Source organism: Amphiprion ocellaris, chromosome 22, assembly GCF_022539595.1.
Source record: "Amphiprion ocellaris isolate individual 3 ecotype Okinawa chromosome 22, ASM2253959v1, whole genome shotgun sequence".
Classification (NCBI taxonomy): Eukaryota; Metazoa; Chordata; class Actinopteri; family Pomacentridae; genus Amphiprion; species Amphiprion ocellaris.
Window position 1 is genome coordinate 17,481,266 of NC_072787.1, and position 26,607 is coordinate 17,507,872.

The 26,607-nt window shown below is 39.2% G+C and overlaps 2 protein-coding genes and 1 long non-coding RNA gene across 7 annotated transcripts; 1 reads left to right on the forward strand and 2 right to left on the reverse strand.

The window, feature by feature from the left end:
- LOC129348028 (uncharacterized) lies at window positions 1-11,380 on the reverse strand. Of its 3 annotated transcripts, XR_008600446.1 has the most exons (4): window positions 11,260-11,380; window positions 6,887-6,987; window positions 3,007-5,049; window positions 1-2,905 (listed from the first exon to the last, which is right to left on the reverse strand). It is a non-coding gene; the product is annotated as an uncharacterized LOC129348028 (long non-coding RNA). The 3 variants fall into 3 exon arrangements; XR_008600444.1 differs by lacking the exon at window positions 1-2,905 and having other exon boundaries at window positions 2,943-5,049; XR_008600445.1 differs by lacking the exons at window positions 1-2,905; window positions 11,260-11,380 and adding an exon at window positions 7,886-7,943 and having other exon boundaries at window positions 2,943-5,049.
- uba5 (ubiquitin-like modifier activating enzyme 5) lies at window positions 9,517-13,579 on the forward strand. The gene is made up of 12 exons (XM_023288349.3): window positions 9,517-9,825; window positions 9,957-10,002; window positions 11,083-11,172; window positions 11,292-11,401; window positions 11,480-11,566; window positions 11,658-11,742; window positions 11,825-11,929; window positions 12,053-12,180; window positions 12,288-12,423; window positions 12,535-12,610; window positions 12,711-12,817; window positions 13,058-13,579. Exons 1-12 carry the CDS (start codon window positions 9,662-9,664, stop codon window positions 13,133-13,135), a joined length of 1,212 nt encoding a protein of 403 aa, XP_023144117.2. The 5' UTR covers window positions 9,517-9,661; the 3' UTR covers window positions 13,136-13,579.
- nphp3 (nephronophthisis 3) lies at window positions 13,535-25,764 on the reverse strand. Of its 3 annotated transcripts, none has more exons than XM_023288347.3 (28): window positions 25,711-25,764; window positions 24,859-25,232; window positions 24,606-24,731; window positions 24,369-24,519; window positions 24,047-24,199; window positions 23,708-23,841; window positions 23,228-23,388; window positions 22,979-23,135; window positions 22,591-22,665; window positions 22,321-22,491; window positions 22,112-22,215; window positions 20,126-20,240; window positions 19,877-20,020; window positions 19,653-19,750; window positions 19,418-19,520; window positions 19,221-19,303; window positions 18,641-18,779; window positions 18,308-18,472; window positions 18,083-18,177; window positions 17,864-17,986; window positions 17,567-17,756; window positions 16,960-17,201; window positions 16,671-16,746; window positions 16,454-16,581; window positions 16,055-16,295; window positions 15,832-15,957; window positions 15,034-15,149; window positions 13,535-14,943 (listed from the first exon to the last, which is right to left on the reverse strand). In XM_023288347.3, the coding sequence occupies exons 2-28, from the start codon at window positions 25,180-25,182 to the stop codon at window positions 14,775-14,777; spliced, it is 3,909 nt and encodes a 1,302-aa protein (XP_023144115.1). In that variant the 5' UTR covers window positions 25,183-25,232; window positions 25,711-25,764; the 3' UTR covers window positions 13,535-14,774. The 3 variants fall into 3 exon arrangements, with proteins under 3 accessions (XP_023144115.1, XP_054863250.1, XP_054863249.1); XM_055007275.1 differs by lacking the exon at window positions 25,711-25,764 and adding an exon at window positions 25,333-25,693 and having other exon boundaries at window positions 18,641-18,776; XM_055007274.1 differs by lacking the exon at window positions 25,711-25,764 and adding an exon at window positions 25,333-25,693.
- Window positions 25,765-26,607: the final 843 nt, after the last annotated feature.

Sequence of the window (26,607 nt, forward strand, 5' to 3'; positions counted from 1 at the left end):
TTCAGTTTATCAATTCAGCTTTATTTGTTTAGCACCTTTCACACAGATGACAAAACTAAACAAGCAAAGAGAAAAAACTATGATTAAAACTATGATTAAAACTCAAAAACATATTTAAAAAATAGATTTAACATGGTAATAAAATATGTTGTGTCCAGGGGATGGAGGGAGTTTATTGAAGTCTTCTTGGGCTCACATGGTAAATCATTTAAAATATAAACTTGATATTCAGTCTAAGGAAACTGCAGAGCGACAGAAGAACCAACAATATCTCCTGTTTTCTCCTTTAATGAGTCGACTCTTCTTGTGCTTTCAGACCAAAGAACTACAGACTCTTCACAGCCTGCTCAAACTCTTGGTACAGGACCTCACCACACGGGTAAAGAAGGTTTCCTTCTCATTTCTACTCTGAAGCTCACCTTCTCCTGCTCAAACTGCTGACAAATGTTTCTGCTGCTCTAAAATCTGCTCTCCAGAACTTCCTAAAAACTCTCAGTCTCTTCTGCTGCAGGCTGCTTTGTAGAACTGTTGCAGAAAACCTCACTAAACCACATGGAGGGGCCTCAAGATAGTCATCCAAATGAAACCATACAAAAACCAAACTAGCACAACCCAAACGCTAAAGTCTCCTGCAGCCTACCAGAGAACCTCTGAGAACAGAGAATCAGGACAGGAACTCTTACCTTCTGGACAACCAAGAATACAGAATGTGTCTGACCAAAAACCTCGAAAGACTCACTACAGCCAAGATAAAGACACAACTCAGCTGCAGCAAATCCACTAATCACTGCACACATTAGCACCATGTGCTAACTGTGGCTAAAGAACCACATTTACCAAGACAACTATCCAGTACAAAGCCCTAAAACACTCCAAGAAACACATTAAAGACAATTTTACTGCTGGAAGCTGCAAGCCAACGCCTAAAGAACAAACTAAAGCAATGGAGCCAAACCCGGTTCAGTGGTGAAGAGCAGAGGAAATGTTTGACTGCTGCTAAATAAAGCAGGAAGACACTGAGCTGCTCAGGTGTTCCTGATAACACCAAGCAGCCACCTGGACAGCCAATAGGAACACAGCTTACTGGAAGTCCAGAGGGCTGGGTTAGTGAAGGAAATTTAGTTTAAAGTTGAAGCAGAAAGTTAACAAAGAAAGTTGAAAACCACCTTCTGATCCCTGAAATCTCTGAGTTTTCACACAAAGAACACCTGAACATGTCAAACTGGTTCCATAGTAGAACCATCATTGTAAAAACGTCATAGTATGGTGTGTTGCTCAAAAAACATTAGGACCTGGCTGTCTAGGGTCGCCGAGGAGCAACACAAAAACAGGACAAACGCTGGTTTCCAGGGGGTTAGGAGGCTATTTATTTGAAAGAGTAAGTTTACAACAACACAACATGTGAGCAGAAAAATCACAAAGTCTGTCTTTAGTTCAGCTGAAAATTACGGTGGCCGCGAGGTGCAAACCAAATTTACATAATGCAAAACACTCTTACAACCTCCAAGACAAATTTACAAGCGACAAAACACTTTTACCTCTCGGCCACCGTAGAAAAAATTAGTTTTTGTCTTTTTTATTGACCAAACTTTTCAGGAAGTAGATGAAGAATAATTAAAGCTCTCATGTAGAAGTCCAACTTATTTTGGATCCTTGTGGAGAGTTTAATCTTAGAGTTTGTAAAGCTGTTGAGTTTTAGAGTCACATGGATTGTTTTGACATTTAATAACCGAGTCCAGAAATAAAATTACAGTTGTGGATTTCTGTCATTTAGTCTGGACTAAACAAATAACAGCAGCTTAAATCTCAAACGTCATTATGAGGAGTCTGGATTGAGGTTTCTCACTTGTTAATGATCAAAACATGAAATTTAGGTTGATTTAAAGGAATATTCCACCTTAAATCTTTGCATGTTGACCTAAAAGGTTGGTTTCAGGGAGTATTCCACCTACAAGGTCCTCACACATCGACCTTAATGGTATATTCCACCTAAAATTCACTACAGTAGACCTTGGAGGTTGGTCTGATGGTATATTCCACCCAACATCCTTGAACATTAACTTAAAAAGTTCGTTCAAAGGAATATTCCACCTAAAAGCCTTCAATGTAGACCAAAAAATCTTGGTATGAAGGAGTATTCCACCTTAAATGTAGACCTAAAGGATGGTTTGGAGTAATATTCTACTCTAAAATCTTCCAATGTAGACCTAAAAGGTTTATCTGATGGAATATTATACCCAACATCCAGGAACATTTACGGTACCTAAAAGGTTGGTTTAATGGTATATTCCCAGAAGAACCCTTGAACATTGGGCTTAATGGTATATTCCACCCAAAATACCAAGAAGTCAGTGTCAAGGAAACGTAGACCTAAAAGGATTGTTTAAAGGAATATTTAAATTTTTATTTTCATTATTTAATAATCTGATATCAGTCAGAACCCTGGCAAACTTATTTTCATCAGTTTTTTTTAGTGGAAGTCACAAATAAAGGAGCTCTTGGTTTTTCCCGGTGTTAGTGAGTCAAAAGCTGCTGTTTCAACACAGACACGTTCACATGCATCCACAAACCTCTCAGCAATCAAACACCCACAGACAGGAGGCCGGCTGGACCGAGGCTCGGCGGCATCCTCAGACCCACGAGTCGGGGAGTCGCTGAACTTGTTGGTCCGGTTTGAAGGCCTCCGTGTGGTCCAGTAGAAGTCCACGTAGTCGGTGTTGGCTTTGAACCGCAGCGACTGGCCTCCATCAGGTGGACCGGCTCGTCCTCGTAGGGCTCCTCCTGTAGCCTTGAGGGGACCACAGGAACATTCAGTAGCTGTTGGAGTTCTTCCTGTCAGGCTCGTGGTAGAACGGCTCTGAAGAATCTTGTACTTGTCTTATCTGGAACAATCTAACAGCCTAAACTGTTAACAGCGGTGTAAAGAAGCAAACACACAGGCATAGATTAGAACTCAAACTAGATTTATTTTAGAAAACAAATCAGCTTAGAAGCATTTGTTCACACATGTGGCTGAATAGGAGGCCGTCCAATCAGATTTGAGGTCTTCACTCTGTAGGTTGTTTGTTTGGTGAGACTCTTGGACCTCCATCAGCTGACATGGATGTTTGATGGTCTTCCTCTCTAGTGCCAGATGATTCATCCATGAATTCAGCAGCTACAGACTGAAATGAAGCTCATGCTGCCGTTATTGAATTCCTGTTCCAGATCAAATGTTCAGAGCTCACCTTGAATGCAGCCGTCTGCTGTCTGATAATTTTCCTCATTGTAGTCTTCAATAAAGTCTTTTCCTCATGTCAGGATGTGGTGAGACTCTTTCTCAGTCGCTGCAGACGTCCCTCATTGTGCATCTCCAGAGAAGAAACAGAAAAACTGGTCACTGCTTCAGCATCACAAATGCTCTCCAGCATTGAGAGTGTTTTAGGAATTCGTTCATTGTGTTGTGAACTTTGAAGGAGCAGAAACTTTACAACTGCCAAAGATATGAGCTCCAATTCTGGATGTTTTAGGAAATTAAGTTCATCAAATGAACACTTGATTTTTGCTGATAACTCTCATTAAATTACTGAAGAAATCTAACATAAAAACCTGTAAACTCTCAGGCAGCTTTTGTTAAAGTTTGTCTATAATTCTATCATCATGTTCTGGAACCAGGACTCTGCAGAAGTTCCTTCAATCAGATACTTGTGTGTTTCTCTATTTCAGGCCTCATGTTTGAACATACAGCAGAGGATTAGAAAGGAGTGATTTTAATGTTTAAATCAGTAAAGTAAATGTTTGGAGTAAAAATGATTAAAATCTAGATAGATTTGTGTCAAATAATATTGTAGAGTCTCACTTAAATATATCCAAATGAGTTCAGTGTATTTACATTTTATAGAATATTTGATTTCTTAATCTCAATACTGTAGGGTCTGACCCTAAATATTGTAATAATGATGTCAATTTAAATAATATTTTAGTGCAGAGTCATAAACGTTAATCAGCTAAACTTACATAATATCACTGTACAATCTTAACCTGAACATTCATATTATTGAGGAAAATTTACATAAATCATGATATTCTAGAGTCTTAACTGGAATATTTCTAACATTAATCTTTTTGTATTGTGCTGATAAACAACAATAACCTGACTTTCAGATAATATTTGTTGTCTGTGATTGAGACTAAATTCCTCCACATTCTGGAACTGGACTGCATTTCCCAAAATGGAAACATGGACAGAATTTAACACTCATGTATCCATGGCAACGCTAATGTTTCTGCTTCTTACCAAAGTTCACAACACAAGTAAAGATTTTAATGTAAAACTTCAGGGATGACTGCTAACCATAAGTATTGTGATCAATACTTCATGATCAATATCAGGACAGATGTTACAACTCCAGCTGTTCCATTAGACTGCAGTTATTAACAGAGAAATTAAAACATCACATTCCTCATAAAAACTAGATGCGACTTTTATTAAATAAAGTGTTGGTGAATAAACAGTGTAAAAAGTGCAAAGCAGCTCCACTAAATCAGGAGATGTGAGACTTCCACAGCATGGATCACCATCTGCTGTGTTGATTCATAGCTGAATGTCAGAATGAACTGAGCTAGAAAAGCTGCTTTGAGCTGCAACATTACGGTCTGACAATCCAACACCATCACAGTTTTCATCTGGTTGTTTTGCTCCAACATGCTGTGAAGTTCAGTTTTTACCTGAATCAATACAGAGATTCTAATTTCAACCAAGACTGGAATAAAAATTAGAATGTTATGAGGTTATTAATGCAACTAAATCCTTTCAGATGGAAGGATTTACTTCTAAGTTCTAATTCAAGTTTCAGTTGGAGCTCATTGCATTCACAAAGAAAAACAGCGATACCTTCATAGCAACATTTAATAAACCTAAAGCTTCACTGTTGGCTCATTGGTGGAGTTTGTTACTGAGCATCTGAACCTTAAATCCAGTGAGACGACCATCTTCAGTCCAGGCCAGTCAGAGAACTTCAAGACCTTCCATCAGCTGGACCAGATGTGGCATCATCTCCCTCTGAACATCTGGATGACAGGAGAAAAGACAGAAATCAAACACAGATCACAGAAATACAATTTATTCACTTTCATTATTTTATAAAAGTAGCATGAACTTTAATAAAACTTGACATCAGTAATGAAAGTAAAAGTTTTTATCTCGTGTTGAAGCTAAATTTAAAGTAAATTTCAATGACAGTTTATCCTGAGAGGAGTGAGAATGGAGCTTTTCTTTCCTTTTTAGAATATTCCCTCAAAATATTCTGTTTATTATTGGCATTTTTCTTTACTTACTTATTTTTAGACACCTCAGACTGATGCACTTTGCTGGTTTGCAGATAATTTCATGTACAATGACAATAAAGATCTTCTATTATAAGATATTTTGCTATAACTAGAACTGCAAACCTTCTCAACCATCTCTCAGTCTGCAAAATTCCAACTGCAACAAAGAATTATCTGATGCACTTATTATTATAATCTTCACTGAACCAGTCCTGGAATTAATAAAAATCTGTATATGGATATGATTTTCTCTGATGGGACCACTATGGAAGCCGTAGTAATTATTAACTATCCTTTCAAGGGAAAGATTAGGTCTTCTTCAGGTGGATAAAAAAATGCTCTCCCTTTAAAAAAACAAAAAAAACAAACTGCATACAATAAAGTAAATCTCTTCTGCACTGCACACATACTCCACTTTTGTATAACTCTGGATGTCAGAGTAAAGGCAGACAGATCCACCAATCAGCCACAACATTCTGACCACTGACAGCTGAAGAGAACAACATCCATCATCTTGTCCTAATGCAACTTTCTGTTGGGAAACCTTGACATTCATGTGGATGTTTGACATGTACCACCACCTAAACACTGCAGGACAAACAACCCCCTAGTCTCCATGGCAACAGCAGTACTTGATGCCAGCTGCCACCCTCAGCAGGACAAATTAAAACTGCTCAGGAGTGGTCCGAGGAACACGACAGAGTTAAGCTGTTCACCTGGGTTCCACACTCCCCACATCCAGATCTGATTGAGCATCTGTGGGATGGTCCAGGATCAGCCTGGTCTAGGTAGGACCCACCCTGCAACCCACAGGATCCACAGAATCCACAGGACATCCCCAGAGGTTCTGATGAACCACTGGGTCAGAGGAGTTTTAGCAGCATAAAAGGACCAACACAGTATTAGTCAGGTGGTCAGAATGTTCTACTGTTATATTGTCATGCAGATTATATGATCAGTAAATGTTACCATCAATTATAACGTCCACATTGATCAGGGAAAACTATCAGTTCATTCAGAAACTGTGGGGTTAAACCTAAAAACACAGACCTCAACAGCAGTTTGTTTCAAAGCAGAACACCAGTCGGTTTTCACTAAAGAAGCTTTCAGAGCAACAATTAAATGACAGTTTTGTTCTCATTAAGTTCAGAGTCAGCCAAAATAATGTACACACATCAGGAAAAGAAAAACTTTTATAAATATTTCATTCGTATAAGTACTTCTACACATATAGATTCCTCTTTCTAAGTTTAATCAAATCACGATAACTCTGTGTCCTGTTGTACGATGTTTTCCCAACAGATGGCGCTACCCTCATGAATGGAGCATCAACAAGTGACGTCTACAACAGAACAGAAATGTCTGGAAGCCAGTGGCCACCACTTTGAGCACCTCTTGTAATTGTAGAGGCCAAAGATAACTTTTATTAATCTTGTGATGTCTGAATAAATTCGGTATTGAAATATTTATGCAAGTTTTTCTTTTCCTGATGTGTGTAAACATTATTTTGGCTGACTCTGTATAATGGGTTTCTGACAGGTCACCAGGCAACATCTTTTTATAATAATGACAAACATACCTGCATTCTACAGGAGTGATTTTCCTCATGTGCAGGTAAAGATGTGTGAGGAGCTTAGAGATGACAGGAGCAGGAGTCATCCTCACTAATTCAGCTTCCACCTAAAAACAGAAAGACCACAAACAAACACACTGATGTATTCTCAAACGTTCAACCTCACAGCCTCAAAATATCTGTTTAGGAAGTGTTGTGTTTCTAAATTCTGCTGAAAGCATTGACAGACATTCTCTTACAAGGTTGTGTAAAAAGCAGCTTGTCCTCTGAGCTACTGAGAAATCTTCCTGAACAAAGTTTCTAGGTCTAAATCAGCTCAACAAAAACTAAAGCCTCAGTCAGAGATAACAGGTATCGCAAATTATAAACAACTTTCTTTGTTAACTCAGACTTTCTGCTTCAACCTCACATAAAAAGGGGAGTTTAACTCATCAGGTGACTGAAAATGAACAGCTTGTGCAGTTCTAGATCCAAAAGTAGGATGTTTCAACTCATGTTTTACTACAAATACATGCAGTAATAAATAAATACAATGGCTGGTTGTTAGTTTATTCACTATTAATGTCATTTTATATACTGGATTGAACTTGAGCAGTGGAAGAGAGAAGGAATTTAATGAAATTATGGAGATTCAGAGAGGTAATGTTGCGTAATGTTAAGCGCGGTTTAATTCAAACCAGCTGAATGTTAAACTTCAGTGCAGCTGAACAGGTTTCAGTTAACCTTAAAGTAAAATAACTTTTTTAAAAGCTAAAATACACAGCAGAGAAATACAGGTTGAGAAGGTCATTCTAATAATGACGGACAGCTGTGGCAGCAACTAACACAGGTGTTCAGCGGTAAGTTAGCCACCTGTGTTTATTAGCCCGCTAGCTAACTTAGCCGCTTAGCTAGCTAACGCGTCCGGACAAACTGCTCAAACACGACAAAACACAACTCTTCACAAGTCGCTGACATAACGTACAACAAAACAACGCTACATGTTAGAAGTATTTATCTTCTTACCGTGTTTTACTTCAAAAACAAGGTCAACAGCAGCCAGATATGCTACCAGACGTGCCGACCATAGATATGCATAGAAGACTAGATACGCTAGCTATGGTCTGACCAATCACTGCTCTCTGGCTCCGCCCTCTAGGGGTACTTCTTGTCGTTTGGCTCCACACTTGCTGATGACCACTTCCGGTCTCAGAAAATGAAAAAACGGACCTTTTTTCGTTTCTGTCTCTTACTGATTTTACTTCCTTGTTATTCTAAATATAAAACGAAAATCAAAGCATTTTAAAAAAATCGTATATCCCTTTTTGATCATGAAAAGGGAAAACGCCTTGTATTTCAATTTTAATTTTTATATTTTAAAACGAAAATCAAATAACCACTCGTTTTTTGGTTTTTCAATACCCGTTTCAGAACGGAAAATCCAATTACCAGATCCGTACACGGACACCCCAAACGAACGCTGACTCACTATATCGCGCCTTTAGTTTTTTCAGATAGTGTTGGTAGCTTGATTTATTTTGTTTCCATTTTATGGTTTATGGCTTCATGTGCATGACTGGTTTCATACAGAGGTTGATCATTTTGGAAACTTCTCATGGACAATAGCAAAGATTGCTTTCTGGTTTCAAATATCTTTACTTTATGTAAGTGTGAATCTTACATATGTTTCATAATATGTTTGTCTGTTATACCAAGATCTTAACATTATGAAAAATAAAAACATACAAAAACATGCTTTCACAAAATACAAGAAGATAATTTTGAACTTTCTGGTGATGCAACAGAGAAGGAAAGGGTTTCTAGGCTATGGGACAACACTGTGAATGTCAGTATTTTATGCATTTTTCTGCATAAATATAAATATATATAAGTAGAACACCACTGAAACAGATTTTTGACTGGATAAAAAGTGGTGTTAATGCATTTTTGAATGGCCTCCTGCAAAAAAAACAAACAAAAAGATTGTTCAGGTGTTTTCTGTTGGCATAAAAATGAGTGTTTTACTGTAAGTACCATAAAAAGCAGCATTTTTGGGCTATTAACATTGTAAAAAGTGTCAATTTTGGCATTTTTGACAGCATAAAAAACAGTGTTTTAATATGTCTAACAAGAACTCCATGAAAGGAGATTTTTGATTTTTGGCATGTTTTGAAGGCATAAAAACAATGCTTTACTATAGGGAAGAGCCTTACAAAGAGGCTTTTTGGGCTTTTGGCAGTGTAAAAAGCAGCATTTTTTAAAAAATTACAGCAGCATAACAAACACTTTATACTTGTTTTTTTAATTATTATTATTATTATTATTATTATTATTATTATTATTATTATTATTATTATTATTATTATCATCATCATCATCATCATTATTATTATTATTAATTGTAATATTTGAAAAGAGACTATGGCATTTTTGATTTTCCATACAAGTCAATAGCAGTCTGACCATTTACGCACAAACCCAACGTAACAGCCATTTAATTTAAGGTAATTAATGTTTAACAGAAATTCAGCAGAGTTTAAAACTTAATAGACCGAACTTAACCAACAGTAAATTCATATCCTCGAAAGAACTTCAAATAATCCACTAATGACGCAGGAACGCTTTAAGGTACCCATTTTCTGCACGGACGTTGTTTATGGGAGCACACATCCTGACAGCTGATTTGAGAAGAGGAGACGTGTACTTTTCTGCAGATCCGCATTTCGAGCCTTCGTTGCGCATTTTTTTTTCGTTCACAACACCAGATTTTATTGACATTGTTGAGTTTTCTGGGTTTTCCTGATGGCGACCGTGGAGGAGCTGAAGCTGCGGGTCAGAGAGCTGGAGAACGAGCTCATAAAGTGCAAGCAGAAGCAGTGTGCGATGGAAGAGGCTCACAGTCAGGCAGCAAACAGACCCAGAATAGACAAAATGAGCGCCGAAGTTGTGGATTCCAACCCGTACAGGTAACTTTTGTGTTCATTACTTTGGTTTTTCACAGATTTCGGTGCCGACCGTTCGCACCAGTGAGAGGCGACGCCTCATGAGTCACCGTTGGAAACTCGCAGAGCTAATGTCAGCTGTGTTTTTATTTCAGTCGTCTCATGGCTTTAAAGAGGATGGGCATCGTGGATGATTATGAGGTATTTTGTTTATTTTGTTCACCTCTAACGTAAATCGTCACATTTTACTAAACAAAAACTGATACTCTCATCAAATAATATACATAATCCGGGTTTTCCACCCATGTTAGCCACTATTTACATATTGTTTTTAGCAGGTGCACAATCTGGCATTTTTAATGATGTGGGTGCCTTCAATTGTTGCTATGTTGCTTTTGTTTGAACCGATCTACCTCATTAGAGCTCTATGCAACATCAGTTTATTTTACATGTGCAAGAATCTGTGCAATAAAGAATAAATCTGTGCAATATCATTGTTTTTCAATATATAGATAGGTGCAATCTGAATTTTCACACATGGAAGAATCTGTACAACATCAACAGTTATGTGTATTTTTTTTGTCTATATTCATTTTCTACTTATGCACTACCCTGCTGTAACACTGCAACTCCCAACTGTGGGATTTCTGTAAGGCTTATCTTACATTTTCTTATTAGTGTCACTACTGAATTATATTTTTACTAACAGAGACTGATGGTTATTTATTCAGCCTTTATTTTAAACTGGAAATACCTTGAAACACGGAGGCCTGAATTTACAATGTAGCCAACTAAGGAAATAAAAGATGCAGGCACACAAAAATTTGGATAAGAATGACAAAATGTTAAAAGGCAAAATAACAAATATAATAAAACCATTAAGAATAAGTTGAGTTTTTAAAAAGGAAAAAAAAAATCAACTAGAACAACTGGACTCAAAATGAGACAAAATTGTGATGAAAATGAGCCTAGCTCTAGATTGTTGTGCAGGTACAAAGTGAATAAAACTGGATTTTTCCTAAATCAATCAAAACAACAGATTCCTGCAGCATAGCCCAGTCATTTGACTATGTATAAAAATATACCACATTAAACGACAGCAATAAAGTAATGAAACAACGTAAAATAAAAAACTGGAAGGGCCTTTATAAATAAAACCCAGAAAGGAAGGGCCACCCAACCTCAGCATACAGCTCACACTGATGAGTGTTCTAATTATCACCATTATTACATCCTAAAGCAAGACTAAGAATGAATAACTTTCTCCAAATTTGTTGACAGAAAATCCGGACATTCACAGTAGCTGTAGTTGGTGTTGGGGGCGTTGGCAGTGTGACCGCTGAAATGCTCACTAGATGTGGCATTGGTAAGGTAATAGAAACGTTCCCATTATTTTTCACATTTGCTTAATTTCCGTCCATGTCAGTCTGTGATTTCTTGACTTTTCTGTGTGCTTACCTGTCGCCTGTTTTCATCTTGTGGCGTCACAGCTGCTCCTCTTTGACTACGATAAAGTGGAGCTGGCCAATATGAACCGTCTGTTCTTCCAGCCTCACCAGGCAGGCCTCAGTAAAGTGGAAGCAGCAGAACACACACTCAGGTACAATAACATCAATATATATCCACTCATAACAATTTAGCTTCTTTTACTGAAGTGTGACTACTTTTTCCCCAACAGAAACATCAACCCAGACGTGTCATTTGAAACCCATAACTATAACATCACCACAATGGAAAATTTTACACATTTCATGGATCGTATTAGGTTGGCCTCCCTACTCTAAACTTCCTAGTTTTGCTTCTCTGTTGCATGATTTACACACACCTTCACGAGAACATATTCCGTGTTTTCTCAGTCAAGGAGGGCTGGAAGAAGGGAAGCCAGTGGATTTGGTCCTGAGCTGTGTGGACAACTTTGAAGCCAGAATGGCCATCAATACAGTAAGCTTAGCCGCATCATTCAAAAACGTTGCTGGGAGTATACGTTATTGTTGGAGATTGAACTCATTTTGTCGTGTCTCAGGCCTGTAATGAACTAGGTCAGATCTGGATGGAGTCTGGAGTGAGTGAGAACGCTGTATCAGGTCACATCCAGCTCATCATTCCTGGAGAGACGGCTTGTTTTGCTGTACGTCCACACACAAACATTTTCTTTCCCTTTAACAGTCTACTTACAAATGTTCAACTCATACATTTTCTGTGCGAGAAAGAACAAAAAAAAAAGTCATACTGTATTACATCTTTTGTTTAGTGTGCTCCTCCACTGGTTGTGGCCGCTAACATCGATGAGAAGACCCTAAAACGGGAGGGTGTCTGTGCGGCCAGCTTACCAACAACAATGGGGGTGGTGGCAGGTCTCCTGGTGCAAAATGTCCTCAAGTAGGTTATTTTTATTTATGGCCAGATTGAAACTTAATGATATGAAGTCTTATATATTTTACTTAAGGTAAATGCAGTGTAAATTGATTAAGTGTTTTGTCTTCCAGATATCTGCTGAAGTTTGGTACCGTCAGTTATTATCTCGGCTACAACGCCATGCAAGACTTCTTCCCTTCCATGGCCATGAAAGCCAACCCCCAGTGTAACGACCGCCACTGCAGGAGACAACAGGAGGAGTACAAGGTTTGTGGGTGCTTGCTGCCAAAAAATGTATCGTTACTGCACAGATTTTTATAAGATGCTGAATCTGTTGGGGAAAACTAACAGTCTACTTGTGCGATCTTTACTGTTCAGAAGAAAGAAGTTGAGCAGCCAAAAGTGGAAGTTGTAGAGGAAGAGGAGGAGGTCGTACACGAGGACAATGAATGGGGTGAGCAAAAACAGCTAGCAGTTTCCTATGTGTAGAATAGTTTGTCCAGACTTTCCTGCACCACAACAGGTGTGTTAACTTATGCATTTGTGCTGTGCAGGTATTGAACTGGTATCTGAGGTGACTGATGCAGAGTTACAGGCTGCATCCGGTACAGTTCCTGACCTCCCAGAAGGCATCACTGTGGCTTATACCATTCCAGCTGAGGTTAGTATTCTTTAAAATACTGCAGCTTTGAAGAGTTTGTGACCTAATTAAGGTTTTCTGAAGCCTAAACAAGTTTTTAAACTCTGATAGTAAACTTAATATTTATTCGTCTCCAGTTTTACTTCAGTTTCATACTGATAGTTAAAGTGCTGGTAGTAAATTGTAGCGTTTTGTAGCAACTTTTTCGCTTAGTAGTTGTATTAACTACTTTTCAACTGTGTTTTCTCACGTTTCAACCAGGAACCAGCAAGTGGAGATACAGTGGAGGAGACCGAACAGAGCCTAGAGGACTTAATGGCTCAGATGAGAAAGTTGTAGGAGACAATCTGCTTTCAGTTACAACATATCTTTTCTCGACCAATACTTTAATTTATAACATCCTCATAAAAACGTCACTTAATGAAACATTACAGAATGACTAAATCTAACAGCTGAAGAAACTGAATGCATGAAAAGTGCTGCTAATGGCATGTAACACAAAAAATACAAAAAGTCGAATGTGTAATTTGCTGACTGACATACTGGGAAAGTGTGTACCACTTGGAATAGAAAGAGTTTCTAATGAGATGTCAAAAAACCTAGATAAACATCACGGTTAATGCATTAATTACTGTGCATTCTAAGGTTCTGATTTGTGAATGAGTGTTCCAACTTTTCAATTATGTGCTTTGTCATTCACTCAGCTTCAAGAAAATATCGTCTGCAACATTACAGAACTATGTTTAAGTTGTCTCAATAAAGTATTTATTAGATGGCATACAATCTTCTTGACATGTTGGATATGATTTTTTGTACAGCTTATACACATTTTAATTACATGATCTCAATACATGAATATATGAAAACACCTAAGACACATTTTATGTTCTATATTTGGCACTGAGACCACAAGTTGCGGTACATTGCATCCCTTTTGGCTTTGTGTACATTCTGTCAAACTAGAATTGGTTGTTTTATTGTACCTAAACCTGGAAACGTGGTATATGGCACCATTGTGTTTTTGGCAAGTTCCTTAAAGTACCTGTAGTAAATGAATAAATACATGTACATTTAGTTTTGTATAAACACAGCGAGAGAACAGTACTGGAGATAATCTTTACTCAAATTTTCACTAGGCTTGTTTTGGATTTTTACTTCAGCCTCTACATGTTCCCTTTTTAGAATACACACTTAATACTGTTAGGTAAACATTGCATTTAACATAAATATATATATATAAAAAAAGGACATTAACTTGACATTTTTTTTAATAAAAGACATCTGATTTTAGAGACAGCAGACAGCTCCCAAATAATTTTCATTCAGAATGTCCACATTGTAGACTTGAAAACAAAAGTGCTTGAGGTCTGATGGTCCTGCTAATTATTATTAAGAGACAGAATGTTGTTGAGAAGCTCTTTTTGTATTAGATCTTTAAGGTTATTCACTTGATATTATCAATGCTATGTAGATTCTCAGGCATTCAGGTGACTGTAATCCTTGGAGCTTCAGGGGGAAAAAAATATTTCAAGTTCTGAAGAAATAAAGCCTCTTGGATGAGAGAATTTTAAAAAATAAAAGTGTATGGAATATAGAATTTGCCATTCCCTCTTTGCTGGAGCGATTTCATTCCAAAAGATACTTGTACTGAGTAGTGTAGACCTGAGATCCAAGCCCGTGAAAGGACTGATTTAACAGATGTTCAGAGTGTCATACAGACATGATTACATGATCATTAATAAATACTTTTGGTAAATACACAGGTTTCACAGACTAATATGAAACACTTCATAATCCTACTGGTATGCACAGTATACATGACCAAACCCTGAAGCCTCCACCCAGACGACAATCACAGTGTGATGATCGGGGTGGTTCCCTTTTTGATGAAAGCATGGCATTTTATATTTATGTTACTCTATGATTGTACTGTCAAAATGGCTTTTACTGATGAGTGGTAATAAATGACTGAACGGAGTCACCTCGGAGCATGTGGGAGTGGAGCAGGTCCCCTCAGACTGAACGTGTCTCCACTGGAGGAATGGCGAGACGGAGCGTTACCACACACTAATGATGGCTCTGCCTCTTTAATCTCCATGGCACGCTTGTAAAGCTCAGCCGCCTTCTCAAAGTCACCCTCTTCATAGCTAGATTAGAAAAAAGAAGATAAAGAATTGCGGTACTGAATTTAACAACATACTAACATAACATGTCAAATGTAAGCTCCACCACTGTACCTGAGCACAGCCAGGTTTTTCAGGGTCTCTCCGACTCGAGGATGTGAGCGCCCCAAGCTGTCTTCATACACTTTAAGTGCTCTTTCATAAAGGGGCAAGGCATCACTGTGCTTTTTCTGCAAGAGACAAAGTCATTCAGTTGCTCTGTATAACCTTAAATACTTTCTAATAACAGACAGTAAAATAATAGTTTAAAAAATAAAAAATTAATACGTAAACACAAAATAAGTGGTCAGTATGTTTTCCCATGTACTCTGCATGGTACCTGAGGTATTTGTACTTGTATTTTAAGCTACTTTAAACTTGTGGGCGAGTACAAGCCAGGCAGAAATTGTGTAATGCTTCACTCTAGTACATTTATTTGAGAATCTTAGTCACTAGTTAGTTTTCAGATTAGGATTTCAACAATAAGATTTTGTTAATTTTACATTAAAAACATGATAGAAACAAACTACATTATTATGGAATAAATAAGTAGTATATCTTGTTCTATCAGTATTAACTGTGAAATGCCATACATTATAATACAGCAGTCTCAATGAACATTTTACGGAATGCATTTTTTATATTATTACATTTAGTTGATAAATACTAATGCACGCTCAGTTAACTATGATTTCAAATGCAGAACATTTGCTTTATTTTTGAAATACTATTTTGGAAGTGTGGCACTGGTATTCTACTAAAGTAGGAGTAAGGATCTGATTACTTGTTTCACCACTGTACCCATTATAATACAGGAATATGCAAGTCCTGAGTATGTAGCACAGACAGAAGAAGCATGATGCAGAGTCTCACCAGCTGACAGTAGATTACTGCCAGGTTGACCAGTGCCGTGGCCACACTGGGGTGTTTGGGTCCAAAACTTTTTTCCCTGATTTCCAAAGACAGCTCATAAAGTGGAACTGCTTTCTCCAGCTTCCCCTGTAAAACACAAACGAGATTATCTGCCAAAACCAACACCGAATTAGCTGATTACCAAGTGTTTAATCATTTCAGTCTCAACGGGCACATGTCTCACTCTGCGTTTATAGAGCATGGCCAGGTGTTTGAGTGTGTACGCCAGGGAGGGGTGGTCAGGGGACAGGGCTTTCTTGCGGATGTCTAGCGCCCTCTCATACATGTCCTCGGCCGTTTCGTACTCCCTCCTTTCAGTGTGCAGCGCAGCAAGGTTGTTGAGGGACTGAGCACAGTCCGGGTGATCTGGACCGAGGACACGCTGGCGCATCTCCAGAGAGCGGGTCAGGAACACCTTGGCTGCGCTGGTGAGGAGAAGAATTTTAGATATGCAGGTGAAATTAACAGTACAAATTAAGGAGGTTAGTGAATGTTTTTTGAGGTGCAGGCACAAAGTACTAGGTTATAACTGCACACTGAATATCTATAAGGAGTGCTAAATGCCAGTTGTTGTGTGCCTTACTCTAGGTTGTTTTGGAGGTAGTACAGGACACCCAGTTCATTGAGTGTCTTTGCACAGTCTGCAGAGTCTTTTCCCAGAGTCAACTCTTCCAGCTGCAGAGCTCTGCGCCTCAACAAAGTGAAGCCATACTGAAAGAGGAAGCGGACAAAATGCAGGTGTAATATGATTGATTAGGTGAGCATGACTAAGAGTGGGGGTATCTGAGAAATATGCTCACCATATGACCTTTCTGGCGAGCGGTCTTCTGACGGATCTTCACCGACCTCTTCCTGAGTTTCTCTGCTTGTTCATACCTGACAGTAAAAATACCAGATGTGAGCCAATAAATGTGTTTTTTAAAATTAAATCCTGTATTACCAGAGTGTCATTTAATGTTAAAGCTATTCTCTAAAATCATCAGAACAGGTGGGGTGCATCTTTATATATACTGCTTGGCTCAAACAACTGATAATAATTACAGTTACAAATAACGTCATGCATGCCAACACCAAGAGAGTCTCATTTACTTGTTTTGCTTCTGGTAAAGCATAGCCAGTGACTCCAGCTCTCGTGCCACGCTGGCATGCTCCGCGCCGTAGGCATTCTCACTTATCTCAAGGGCTTGCTTGTACAGCTGCTCAGCATTGCCATATTTCTTCCACTGGACATAAACTCCAGCCAGCTGGTGCAGAGAGCGAGCTACGCTGGGATGGTCTGGATCCAGTGCTGTCTCTCTGATCTCAAGAGACCTTTGTAAAGGGGCAACAGCCTAGACAAACAGAGAGAATAAGATATACATACAACTGTCAATATGTGCATTTTTGATCTTTTTATAGCTTTTTGTTTTTGGCATGTTTGCATTTTTTAGATTGTGACAGTGGAGAGAGACAGGAAATGGACAAACCGAGGGACTTGCTATGTGATATGTGCCTTAACCAATACTAAGATGTGCACTTTCTCAGCAGAAAACAATAATTAAAGTAATATATTCGGCTTTTTTTGTCAATGAATGAAAGCAAAAATGACTGGAATGCAAGACAAAGTACAAAATGATTGAAGGTGAATAATAAACATGGATGAATTAAGTTATTCAAGAGCTAGCAGTTTTTCTAATATTACAGTCATGTACCCTACCTGACTAGGAAGGCCCAGGTCTTTGAGAAAACGCCCTAAAGTTTCATATAAGTTGGCGAGCTTGGTCATGCTGTCTTCACTCTCACAGCTTTTCTCATAGCGTTTCAGAGAGTCAAAGTACTCATTAGCCATGGAGCTTTTGTCTTTCCCCACATACTGCCAATAGGCCAGCAGTTCAGAGAAATGACCTCTGGAAAAAGAAAACACACATCTTCAGGGCAATTCCTGAACAAATGCCGCATGGTTTGCAAAACCACCTCCTCTGTGTGCATGTTTTTAGTTAGCACAAATATGTACCTCTTGTAGAGGTTTTGGGAGACAAACAGGTTCAAAAGGCTGAGCTGCAGTTTAGTTCTGTCCTCCTGCTGCTGTAGCAACCAGGGAAGTTCATCTGCGACACGCCACGTCACACGGTCCTGACTGAAAACACACACAAACAATGAAATGAGTTGTACTGACAGAACAATGTGATTTGTGAGGCAAATGTTAAAGGAGACAGCGACTACTCTGCAGCACCTGAGTTGTTGGTTGAAGTAATGGATTAGCTTCTCTCTGTAAGTAGTGGAGCTGCTTCCTCCACCTAAGAACTCCAGCCTCACAGCTTCCCAAGCCTGACAGATACGAAGGCAGACAAAAAGGACAAAAGTGTCTAATGATGAATTTAGTGTCCTATGAGTATTATAATTCTTTTATGCATTTTGTATGTAATGACGTTTTGCTCTATACGTGGAGCCTAATCACCTGCAGATGTTGAAACCTGATGAGTCCACAGCGGAGGGTTACAATGCAGAGTCTGTTCAGGTGGTGGAGCAGAGAGGACTGAACAGGCAACTCTACCTCTGGGAAAAGATCTAGTACCTCTGATTCACTCACTCCATTATGGCTGGCACATACAAGGCACAATATCTGAGGAAAGACAAAAAACATGAACACGTTTATCTGCTACATGGAGAAAAGATTCATATCAACAAAAACAGAAAGCTTAAGGGGTTATAAACTTGTCTGCGACACAAAAGGAAATTACATCTCTGTGGCTTAAACAAATAACGCTGACAAAACGTTTGTGTTTGTCACCTCTCTCATAATGTGCCGCTCTCTGTCTGTGCTGAGGGAGTTCAGCGTCATCTTAAGTGCCAGGCGATATAGTGACATGGTGTCCTGACAATGAAGACACTGCTCCAGGCTTTTCTCCAGTGACCAACACGATCTACTGCTGGGAAGCAACGATACATTCATTACTTTAACATATTTTTTTTAATGATTTTGCCATCTAAATTTGTGCATTCATACAACCAGATACATCTAGGGAAGAGTGATGAATTCAAAACAAACATGTGAACCAGTGTGAAATTTTAAGCCTATAGTAGACAAGCAGTTACAATTCACAGAAACTGCAGTTCTGAACTATTCTTTCTACTTTAAAAAGACAATAATAACACCAGACAGACCGAGAAGCAGATTTAAAAGGGTCCCAGACGTTTGGCCACAAGCTTGTATAAAACGCTTTCTAGCTCTGCAATCTTAGACCATATTAAAGGGAAAACACCTGCTGCAGAATGTTGCCTATTTTGCAGCTGAGCATTACGAGAACAGATTTTTCTGTAATGTTTAATACAGAAAAACTGGATGAATTGCGAAACCACAGTTGGCTAACCTGGTGATCATCCTTGCCAGCAGTGTGACGTATAATGCATTGCAGGTGGATGCAGAGCGACAATGCCTTTCCAGCTTCTTTTCCTGGAACAAACATACAGACATTCAACTGTGATATTCTCACACCTTTGCTAGTGATTCTAAATTTATTTCCACACTTAAAAAAGAAAAAAGGGGGTTGATGGGGTGATAACTGACCTGGTCCTTGGTAAGTTTAAAATCCACATTCTGGCACTCTGCATTGACAACACTCCTGACCTCTCTGGGACTAAGTGGGTCTAAGTGGAGTGTGGGCCACAACCTAAACAACCACAGTATCTTTAGACATAAATATTGCTGCCAGGAAAACAGACAGACAGCCATTTGAACCAATGAAACCTCTAGTAACTTGCAAATTGACTGGGATATTTAGAGTTCAAGCAGTGGGTCTCACCTCCAAGCTTGAGGACACGTCTCTACATTGACAGACACAACCACTCTGACATTGACAGGTAGAGGGTCAATCAGCCACTTCATGTGTCTTTCTGCTTGCTAAAATAAAAGGAGACAAAGCCAGAAAAGTAAAGAAAAAACTGTACAGTAAAGAGAGTTTGCCACATGACCGAGACAAATCATACAGGGTCTAATATGGTTAAAAACATTGGAGTAGAGGGACACCTGTATTTGGTCAATGGAGTCTATGATGATAATGATGTTTCCTTGATGTCGTGCTGATAGTCTTTCAAGCCAGCGGGGAAACTCCTCCAAGATCTTACTGGGCTCCATGGACAAGCCAGAAATGGACCAGAAGTGCTGCAGCAGCTATGTGACAACAGACAGACAGAAAACACATTTCCATACTTATTCAGTTAGACAGGCTTCATGGGAAGTGAGTCTATGGAAGAGTCAATAAGAGAGACTCCTTACTTTGACTGTGAGGCGTTTGATAATGAGAACAGGCTCTGAGCTTGTAGAAAGTGGGCGACCAACAAAATGATAAAGAAACAAGGTGTTGGGGGATTGTTTCTGCTGCAGTTCAATCCTAAGGAGAATTAAAGATCCATTAGCAAAAGGCACAAAGCACACTAAATGTCATATGTTCCATGAAGACACCTCACACTATTAACAAGAGCCAATACCTCCCCTTAGAGAGTATGACTATCAGCACAAAACAAAAACACATTAAGTTCTTTCCCATGGATGCAACTACACACGTGGACAAAATTGTTGGTACCCCTCATTTAATGAAAGAAAAACCCACAATGGTCACAGAAATAATTTGAATCCGACAAATAATAAATAAAAATTCTATGAAAATTAACCAATGAAAATCAGACATTTCTTTTGAACTGTGGTTTAACAGAATTATTTTAAAAAATAAACTCATGAAACAGGCCTGGACAAAAATGATGGTACCCTTAACTTAATATTTAGTTGTACAACCTTTTGAGGCAGATGTTCAATAGGATTTAGATCAGGGCTCATAGAGGCCACTTCAGAACAGTCCAATGTTTTCCTCTTAGCCATTCCTGGGTGTTTTTAGCTGTGTGTTTTGGGCCATTATCCTGTTGCAAGACCCATGACCTGCGGCTGGGACCAAGCTTTCTGACACTGGGCAGCACATTTCTCTCTAGAATACCTTGATAGTCATGAGATTTCATTGTACCCTGCACAGATTCAAGACACCCTGTGCAAGATGCAGCAAAGCAGCCCCAGAACATAACAGAGCCTCCTCCATGTTTCACAGTAGGGACAGTGTTCTTTTCTTCATATGCTTCATTTTTGCATCTGTGAACATAGAGCTGATGTGCCTTGCCAAAAAGTTCCAGTTTTGTCTCATCCATCCATAGGACATTCTCCCAGAAGCTTTGAGGCTTGTCAACATGCAGTTTGGCAAATTCCAGTCTGGCTTTTTTAGGATTTGTTTTCAACAATGGTGTCCTCCTTGGTCGTCTCCCATCAAGTCCACTTTGGCTCAAACAACGACGGATGGTGCGATCTGACAGTGATGTACCTTGACCTTGGAGTTCACCTTTAATGTCTTTAGAGGTTGTTCTGGGCTCTTTTGTTACCATTCGTATTATCCGTCTCTTCCATTTGTCATCAATTTTCCTCCTGCAGCCACGTCCAGGGAGGTTGGTTACAGTCCCATGGATCTTAAATTTCTGAATAATATGTGCAACTGTAGTCACAGGAACATCAAGCTGCTTGGAGATGGTCTTATAGCCTTTACCTTTAACATGCTTGTCTATAATTTTCTTTCTAATCTCCTGAGACAACTCTCTCCTTGGCTTCCTCTGGTCCATGTTTAGTGTGGTACACACCATGTCACCAAACAGCACAGTGACTACTTGTAACCCTATAAACAGGCCGACTGACTGATTACAAATTTGTAGACACCTGTAATGCTAATTAGAGGACACACCTTGACTGAACATGTCCCTATGGTCACAATATTTTCAGTCTTTTCTAGGGGTACAATCATTTTTGTCATGAGTTTATTTTTTAAAATAATTCTGTTGAACCACAGTTCAAAAGAAATGTCTGATTTTCATTGGTTAATTTTCATAGAATTTTTATTTATTATTACTTTTGTCAGATTCAAATTATTTCTGTGACCATTGTGGGTTTTTCTTTCATTAAATGAGGGGTACCAACAATTTTGTCCACGTGTGTATAACAAAGTGGATTTGAACTTCTAGAGGAGATACTGAAAGATGAGCATGATGTTATCATTTCTGTTTTTGTACCATTTAGAAATAGAGCAAGTAAACTGAAAAAAGACACATGGACGTGGAGTAAAAGTAATAAGGAAAACCACTCATTCAACATTAAAAATCTTTTGAAGTACAATGATCATCCTATACTTTCACATGGGAAATCATACTCCGAAATGAGAAAATCTGTTCTTACCATTTGGACAACAACAGAGATTTCCCTGAGCCTGGACCACCAGATACCAGCAGAGGCGGCGTGGGAGGAGGAGCTGCTATCATATCATTCAAACGATCTATATACTGAGAAGGACATCAGATATAACACAGAGTCAGTGAAATCAATATCAAAACATTTCATTTCAAAAAACTGAACAGACAAGTTATAGATGTGAAGATCCGCCCTACTTTCTGGAAGCCTAATTGCGAGGTGGTGCTGCTACAAGCCTGCTGATAAGACTCAATCTGTTCCTGCTCATCATGCAGGTCCCACAGCACATCTCCTGAGTCTTCCTCATGCCCCTCCTCTATCCCAGAGTCCTTAGAGTCAACATCTGCTCCCTCAAGACCCAGCAGCTCCTAGACGTAGAAATCAATGTTTCAAAAGCTTTCATTTACAGGACCTGTCAAAACAAATTGATGATGAGAAGACTGATGTGGCTGAGAGACAGTCTGTACCTGTTTGATGACTTTCTCTAGTTGAGCATAAATCAGATTGGCCCCCTCTTCTGCAGAACCGCTATGATCCACCACCTAGGTAATGTTCAAAACACATCAGCACATGCACGGTTTGGCATCCAGCAAAGAGGAATATATAGAAAGCTGAATTTAAAGGCAATAAGCACATGGGATTTGTTTTTTTGTCCACAGTTCTTAGTGTGGTTTTGCTAAACATGCATTGTCTGCATGTACATACACTGATCTACCAATTTGCATAGCACACTTTTATAGCATTTTGAAAAGACAAGCTATTATGGTAAATCTACGCTTTTACCTAACCTTTGATCATTCGTGAAATATCTCTTCCCCTGAATCCTGTTTGACTATTTAGTATACAGAGACGCACCTTGATTTTAGCAGCCTTGTCTGCAGCATTCACCCGTTCTAGCAGTTGTCTGATGGGTGCAGTCAAATTGTGACCTTCTTCAGTTCTCAGGTAGAGCACCAAAGGATGGCCATCTGGATTCTTCACAAAAGCCTCCTCACAGTCCTCCACCAGAGAGCTGCACAAATGCTTGAAGCATGAATTTTAGAGCAAAAAATCTATATCTTAACAGAAAATAGATTTCATGTATAATCTTTACTTCAACCATACCTTGTGACAGTGGATTTGAGAAGAAGTACACACACAGAACTCCTTTCAATCTCCTGCTTCCGCTCCACAGCGTACGAAGCAGCATTCTCCTCTGGGAAGCAGACATTCAGGTAGAAATGGCCTAGACCTTCACACATCCGCCGTAACACAGAAGAGTGCTTCTGTAATTAGAATATTAAACACAGGTTTCCCAGACCAAAGTTATTTAACATCAAAAATGTCATTTTACTGGTTCACATTGGTTTTCTTAGAGTCTGAATTAACCAAATAGTCTTGATTTAGCCAAAAGTCTTTTCCTTTCCTCAAATGGTAGATTGAAAATTAAATGAAGTTTACCTATTCTAGTCTAAATCCTTCCTCTGTTTTACTGTAGGTCATGTGAAAAAAAACTGCCTCATAAAGGTGGAAAGTAAAATAGTAATGCCACAATATCCCATGAAAACAGAATATTTACACAATCATAGTGTCCATCTAACCAACCTTTATAAAGATATCCAGCTCAGCTTTAGTGTCCGGGGTACAGATCAGGTAGCAGCGCACTGTGTTACTCCATAAGGCCTGGGGCACATGAGGTGAAACCCGGAGGAGACTGGCCACTGCTGCATCCCAGTCATCTGACAGAGACACACACATTGTCAACACAGTCCTACTTCAAAAGCTCCCTATTCACAAACATCAGCACACAGCTAATATAGAATTAGAATAAGTACTGAATGTAGAGGTTAATTTCTATGAAAGCTTGTACAAACACGTGACAGCATTACTTCTGCTGCAACAAAACATATCATGGTCAAACTCTCCCTGTTAAACTTTACTTACCTCTGCTCACATTTGCAAAGGGTCCCTCCACATCTATCAAACTGTGTGCAAACTCTGGTCCTCTGAAGGTCTGTTGCAGCTGCATCATGCTGCCCATAGAGGGCTCACTTCCCAGAACACCACCAGTCCAGTACTCACACTGTGTTCCTGCAGCTGAAGACAAAGAAAAATTGAAAAATGAACACAGCGGTTTTTATGATAAAAGGCATGCTAACAGATAATAAACACTTTGTGTCCCTAAACAGGAATAAATACGCAAATCAGATTGATTGATGAATAAAACAACGCAAAGGACCAAACACAGGTTATTTCTGGGTCTTACCAGTGACAGTGGTTTGGTTGTCATCTGAATCTGAGTCATTTGGATCATAGACCTGGATGCCCTGAGCCTGCAGCTGTTGCAATTTGGCCTCTAAGTCCCTTTTCGCTCGCAAGAGGTCCTGTATCTCCTTTTCTTTTGTCTCCCGGAAAATCTGGTGAGCATTTGGCCAAAAGGTTAAAGATGTAATCATGAATACTGAAGAGGATTCTATAGGATGAGATATGTGGTGTGGTTTACCTTAAACTGTCGCTTTACTTTGTCCCTGTCGTGTTCAAAGGTGGCAGCTCTCTCCATAGCTTGGTACTTTGCCTCAAGAGCACTTTCTTTTTCTCTAAGGATCTTCTGGTAGGTTTTCTGCAAAGCCTGGTGATTGAGAATGACAACCACTATCACAAGAACTGGAAAAACATCCAGGCATCTGCTGTAAGCAATAGGCTTGGCCTAATATAAGTCAGGAGTCTGTACATCTTGTTCCTTTTTCATCATTTACCTGTAACTCAGCTCTCAGCCTCTTGTTCTCCTCATCTAGCTTGGCTTCCTTCTTCTGCATGGATGAGATCTCATTATTCTTGCTGACACGGAAGATCTCATACTCTTTACGGAGTCTTTCATACTCTGCAGCATATTCTAAATCCACAGATCCTGTGGATTTGAAACTGGCCCCGATCACTCGAGGTCCTCGACGGAAGGAACTGCGCAGGAGTCGGGCTTTGGGCTTGACCTCGACCGGTATCTCACAGGCTTCTCCACCTTCACCCCCATATCCATCCTCGATCACCTCTCCTGGGCTGACCAAAGAGGATGCAGTGCCCATGGTGGCAAGCTGGAAAAGTCCTCAACCTTTTCTGAAGCCCATAGCTGCTCCTGTGCGATGACAAACAAAACAGGGATGCACAATGTGAAATACGGATAAGTTTTAATCCACCTAGGTAATGGAACATTACTGTGATTAGCATTTCTTAACCTTTGTTTTTTTTCCAAACAGCGAGTCAATGTATAGTTAGAGCCACAATGCTAACTGCTCTTCCACTAAAGCAACAGCTGATATGACTATTACTCTCAGAATGACACCTCCAGCAACACAAATGCGACTTAATGCTAACTAGCTTGAAGCATCCCTGTCTAAGAACTAACGGCAAATGCAGTTGTACTTGGTTAGCTAAGTTAACGCAACGTTTCGTAGGGGTTCAACTCATTATTCGCGACATTAATTGGCTTAAATATGCCAAAAATGGCGCAATAACTTGCAAGACATATTTCAGTTTTGAGAGAATATTGACAAAAACCCTAAGTCTTGGTGAAAATATACGAAGCACGGTTAAATAAACAGGCGTAAACTCACGGTCCGCTCCCCTCACAGCTTCTTCCTGGCTGCCTTGGTAACAAGAAGTCAAAAATACGGGTGCCCGCACAAGTCAAAATAAGCGAAGGACATTAATTCTTGGAAATACGGAAAGTGCACAGAGCGCACTTGCTTTTAAAATGTTTTGTGCATTCTTTATAGGAGTCACAACATTTAGACCTATTTCAATGGGGATATAAGATATTAATTGAATAGAAACATTAGCCATCGACAACCAATCACTTTTTAAAAGAAATATAATTAATGAAGACATCTGTTTAGAGCAGTACCTGCAAAAACCTAAACATAGACCTATAGTAAAGCTGTGAACTTGCATGTATTGATATCTATGTTCAATTTAGAGGAAATTGTGGTATCCGTGGGGGTGGGGGTGTCAGGGGGCATGTGACAGGTTTTCTTTCTGATTTTGACTTTGTGCATTTTTGTGCCACCATGTTACAAAAGAGTTGCTGTTAAGATCTGCAGGTTTTCAAAGTGTGACAAGGGTTTTCACTTCTTCAGGAAGTTTAGAGATATAGAGTAGAAAAAGTCACTGTTCGCATGTATTTTGTGCAGCAGGTATTGATAGTAACCACAAGCAGAAGTTCAGATTGATGTTTTGCTTTGATGTTTCAGTTTCATGATGAAGGATCATGACAAATACGACGCAAATAAGATGTTTAAATCCTTAATGCTGGTAAACCTACTGGTACCACACTATAGGTACAGGTTTTACCTTCTGTAGTTCTTCTAAAAAAGCACTGACTATCCCCAGTAGAATGCAAAATTTAAGAGGCTATAAAAAGAGGAAATAAATACTTTTTGTCCTATGTAGTGTATTTCATTAAGCTTTAGGCCCATATGGTTGAGATCAGATGTTCATGATGCACAAAATGA

Excerpts from the sequence above, each read along its gene's own strand:
- uba5 (XM_023288349.3), top strand. The coding sequence starts at position 9,662 with ATGGCGACCGTGGAGGAGCTGAAGCTGCGGGTCAGAGAGCTGGAGAAC. Across the intron at positions 10,003-11,082 it reads GCATCGTGGATGATTATGAG|AAAATCCGGACATTCACAGT; the intron begins GTATTTTGTTTA and ends ATTTGTTGACAG. Across the intron at positions 12,818-13,057 it reads CTTATACCATTCCAGCTGAG|GAACCAGCAAGTGGAGATAC; the intron begins GTTAGTATTCTT and ends CGTTTCAACCAG.
- nphp3 (XM_023288347.3), bottom strand. The coding sequence starts at position 25,182 with ATGGGCACTGCATCCTCTTTGGTCAGCCCAGGAGAGGTGATCGAGGAT. Across the intron at positions 15,958-16,054 it reads CCATGCTCTATAAACGCAGA|GGGAAGCTGGAGAAAGCAGT; the intron begins GTGAGACATGTG and ends TGTGTTTTACAG. Across the intron at positions 14,944-15,033 it reads AAAAACCTGGCTGTGCTCAG|CTATGAAGAGGGTGACTTTG; the intron begins GTACAGTGGTGG and ends TTTCTAATCTAG.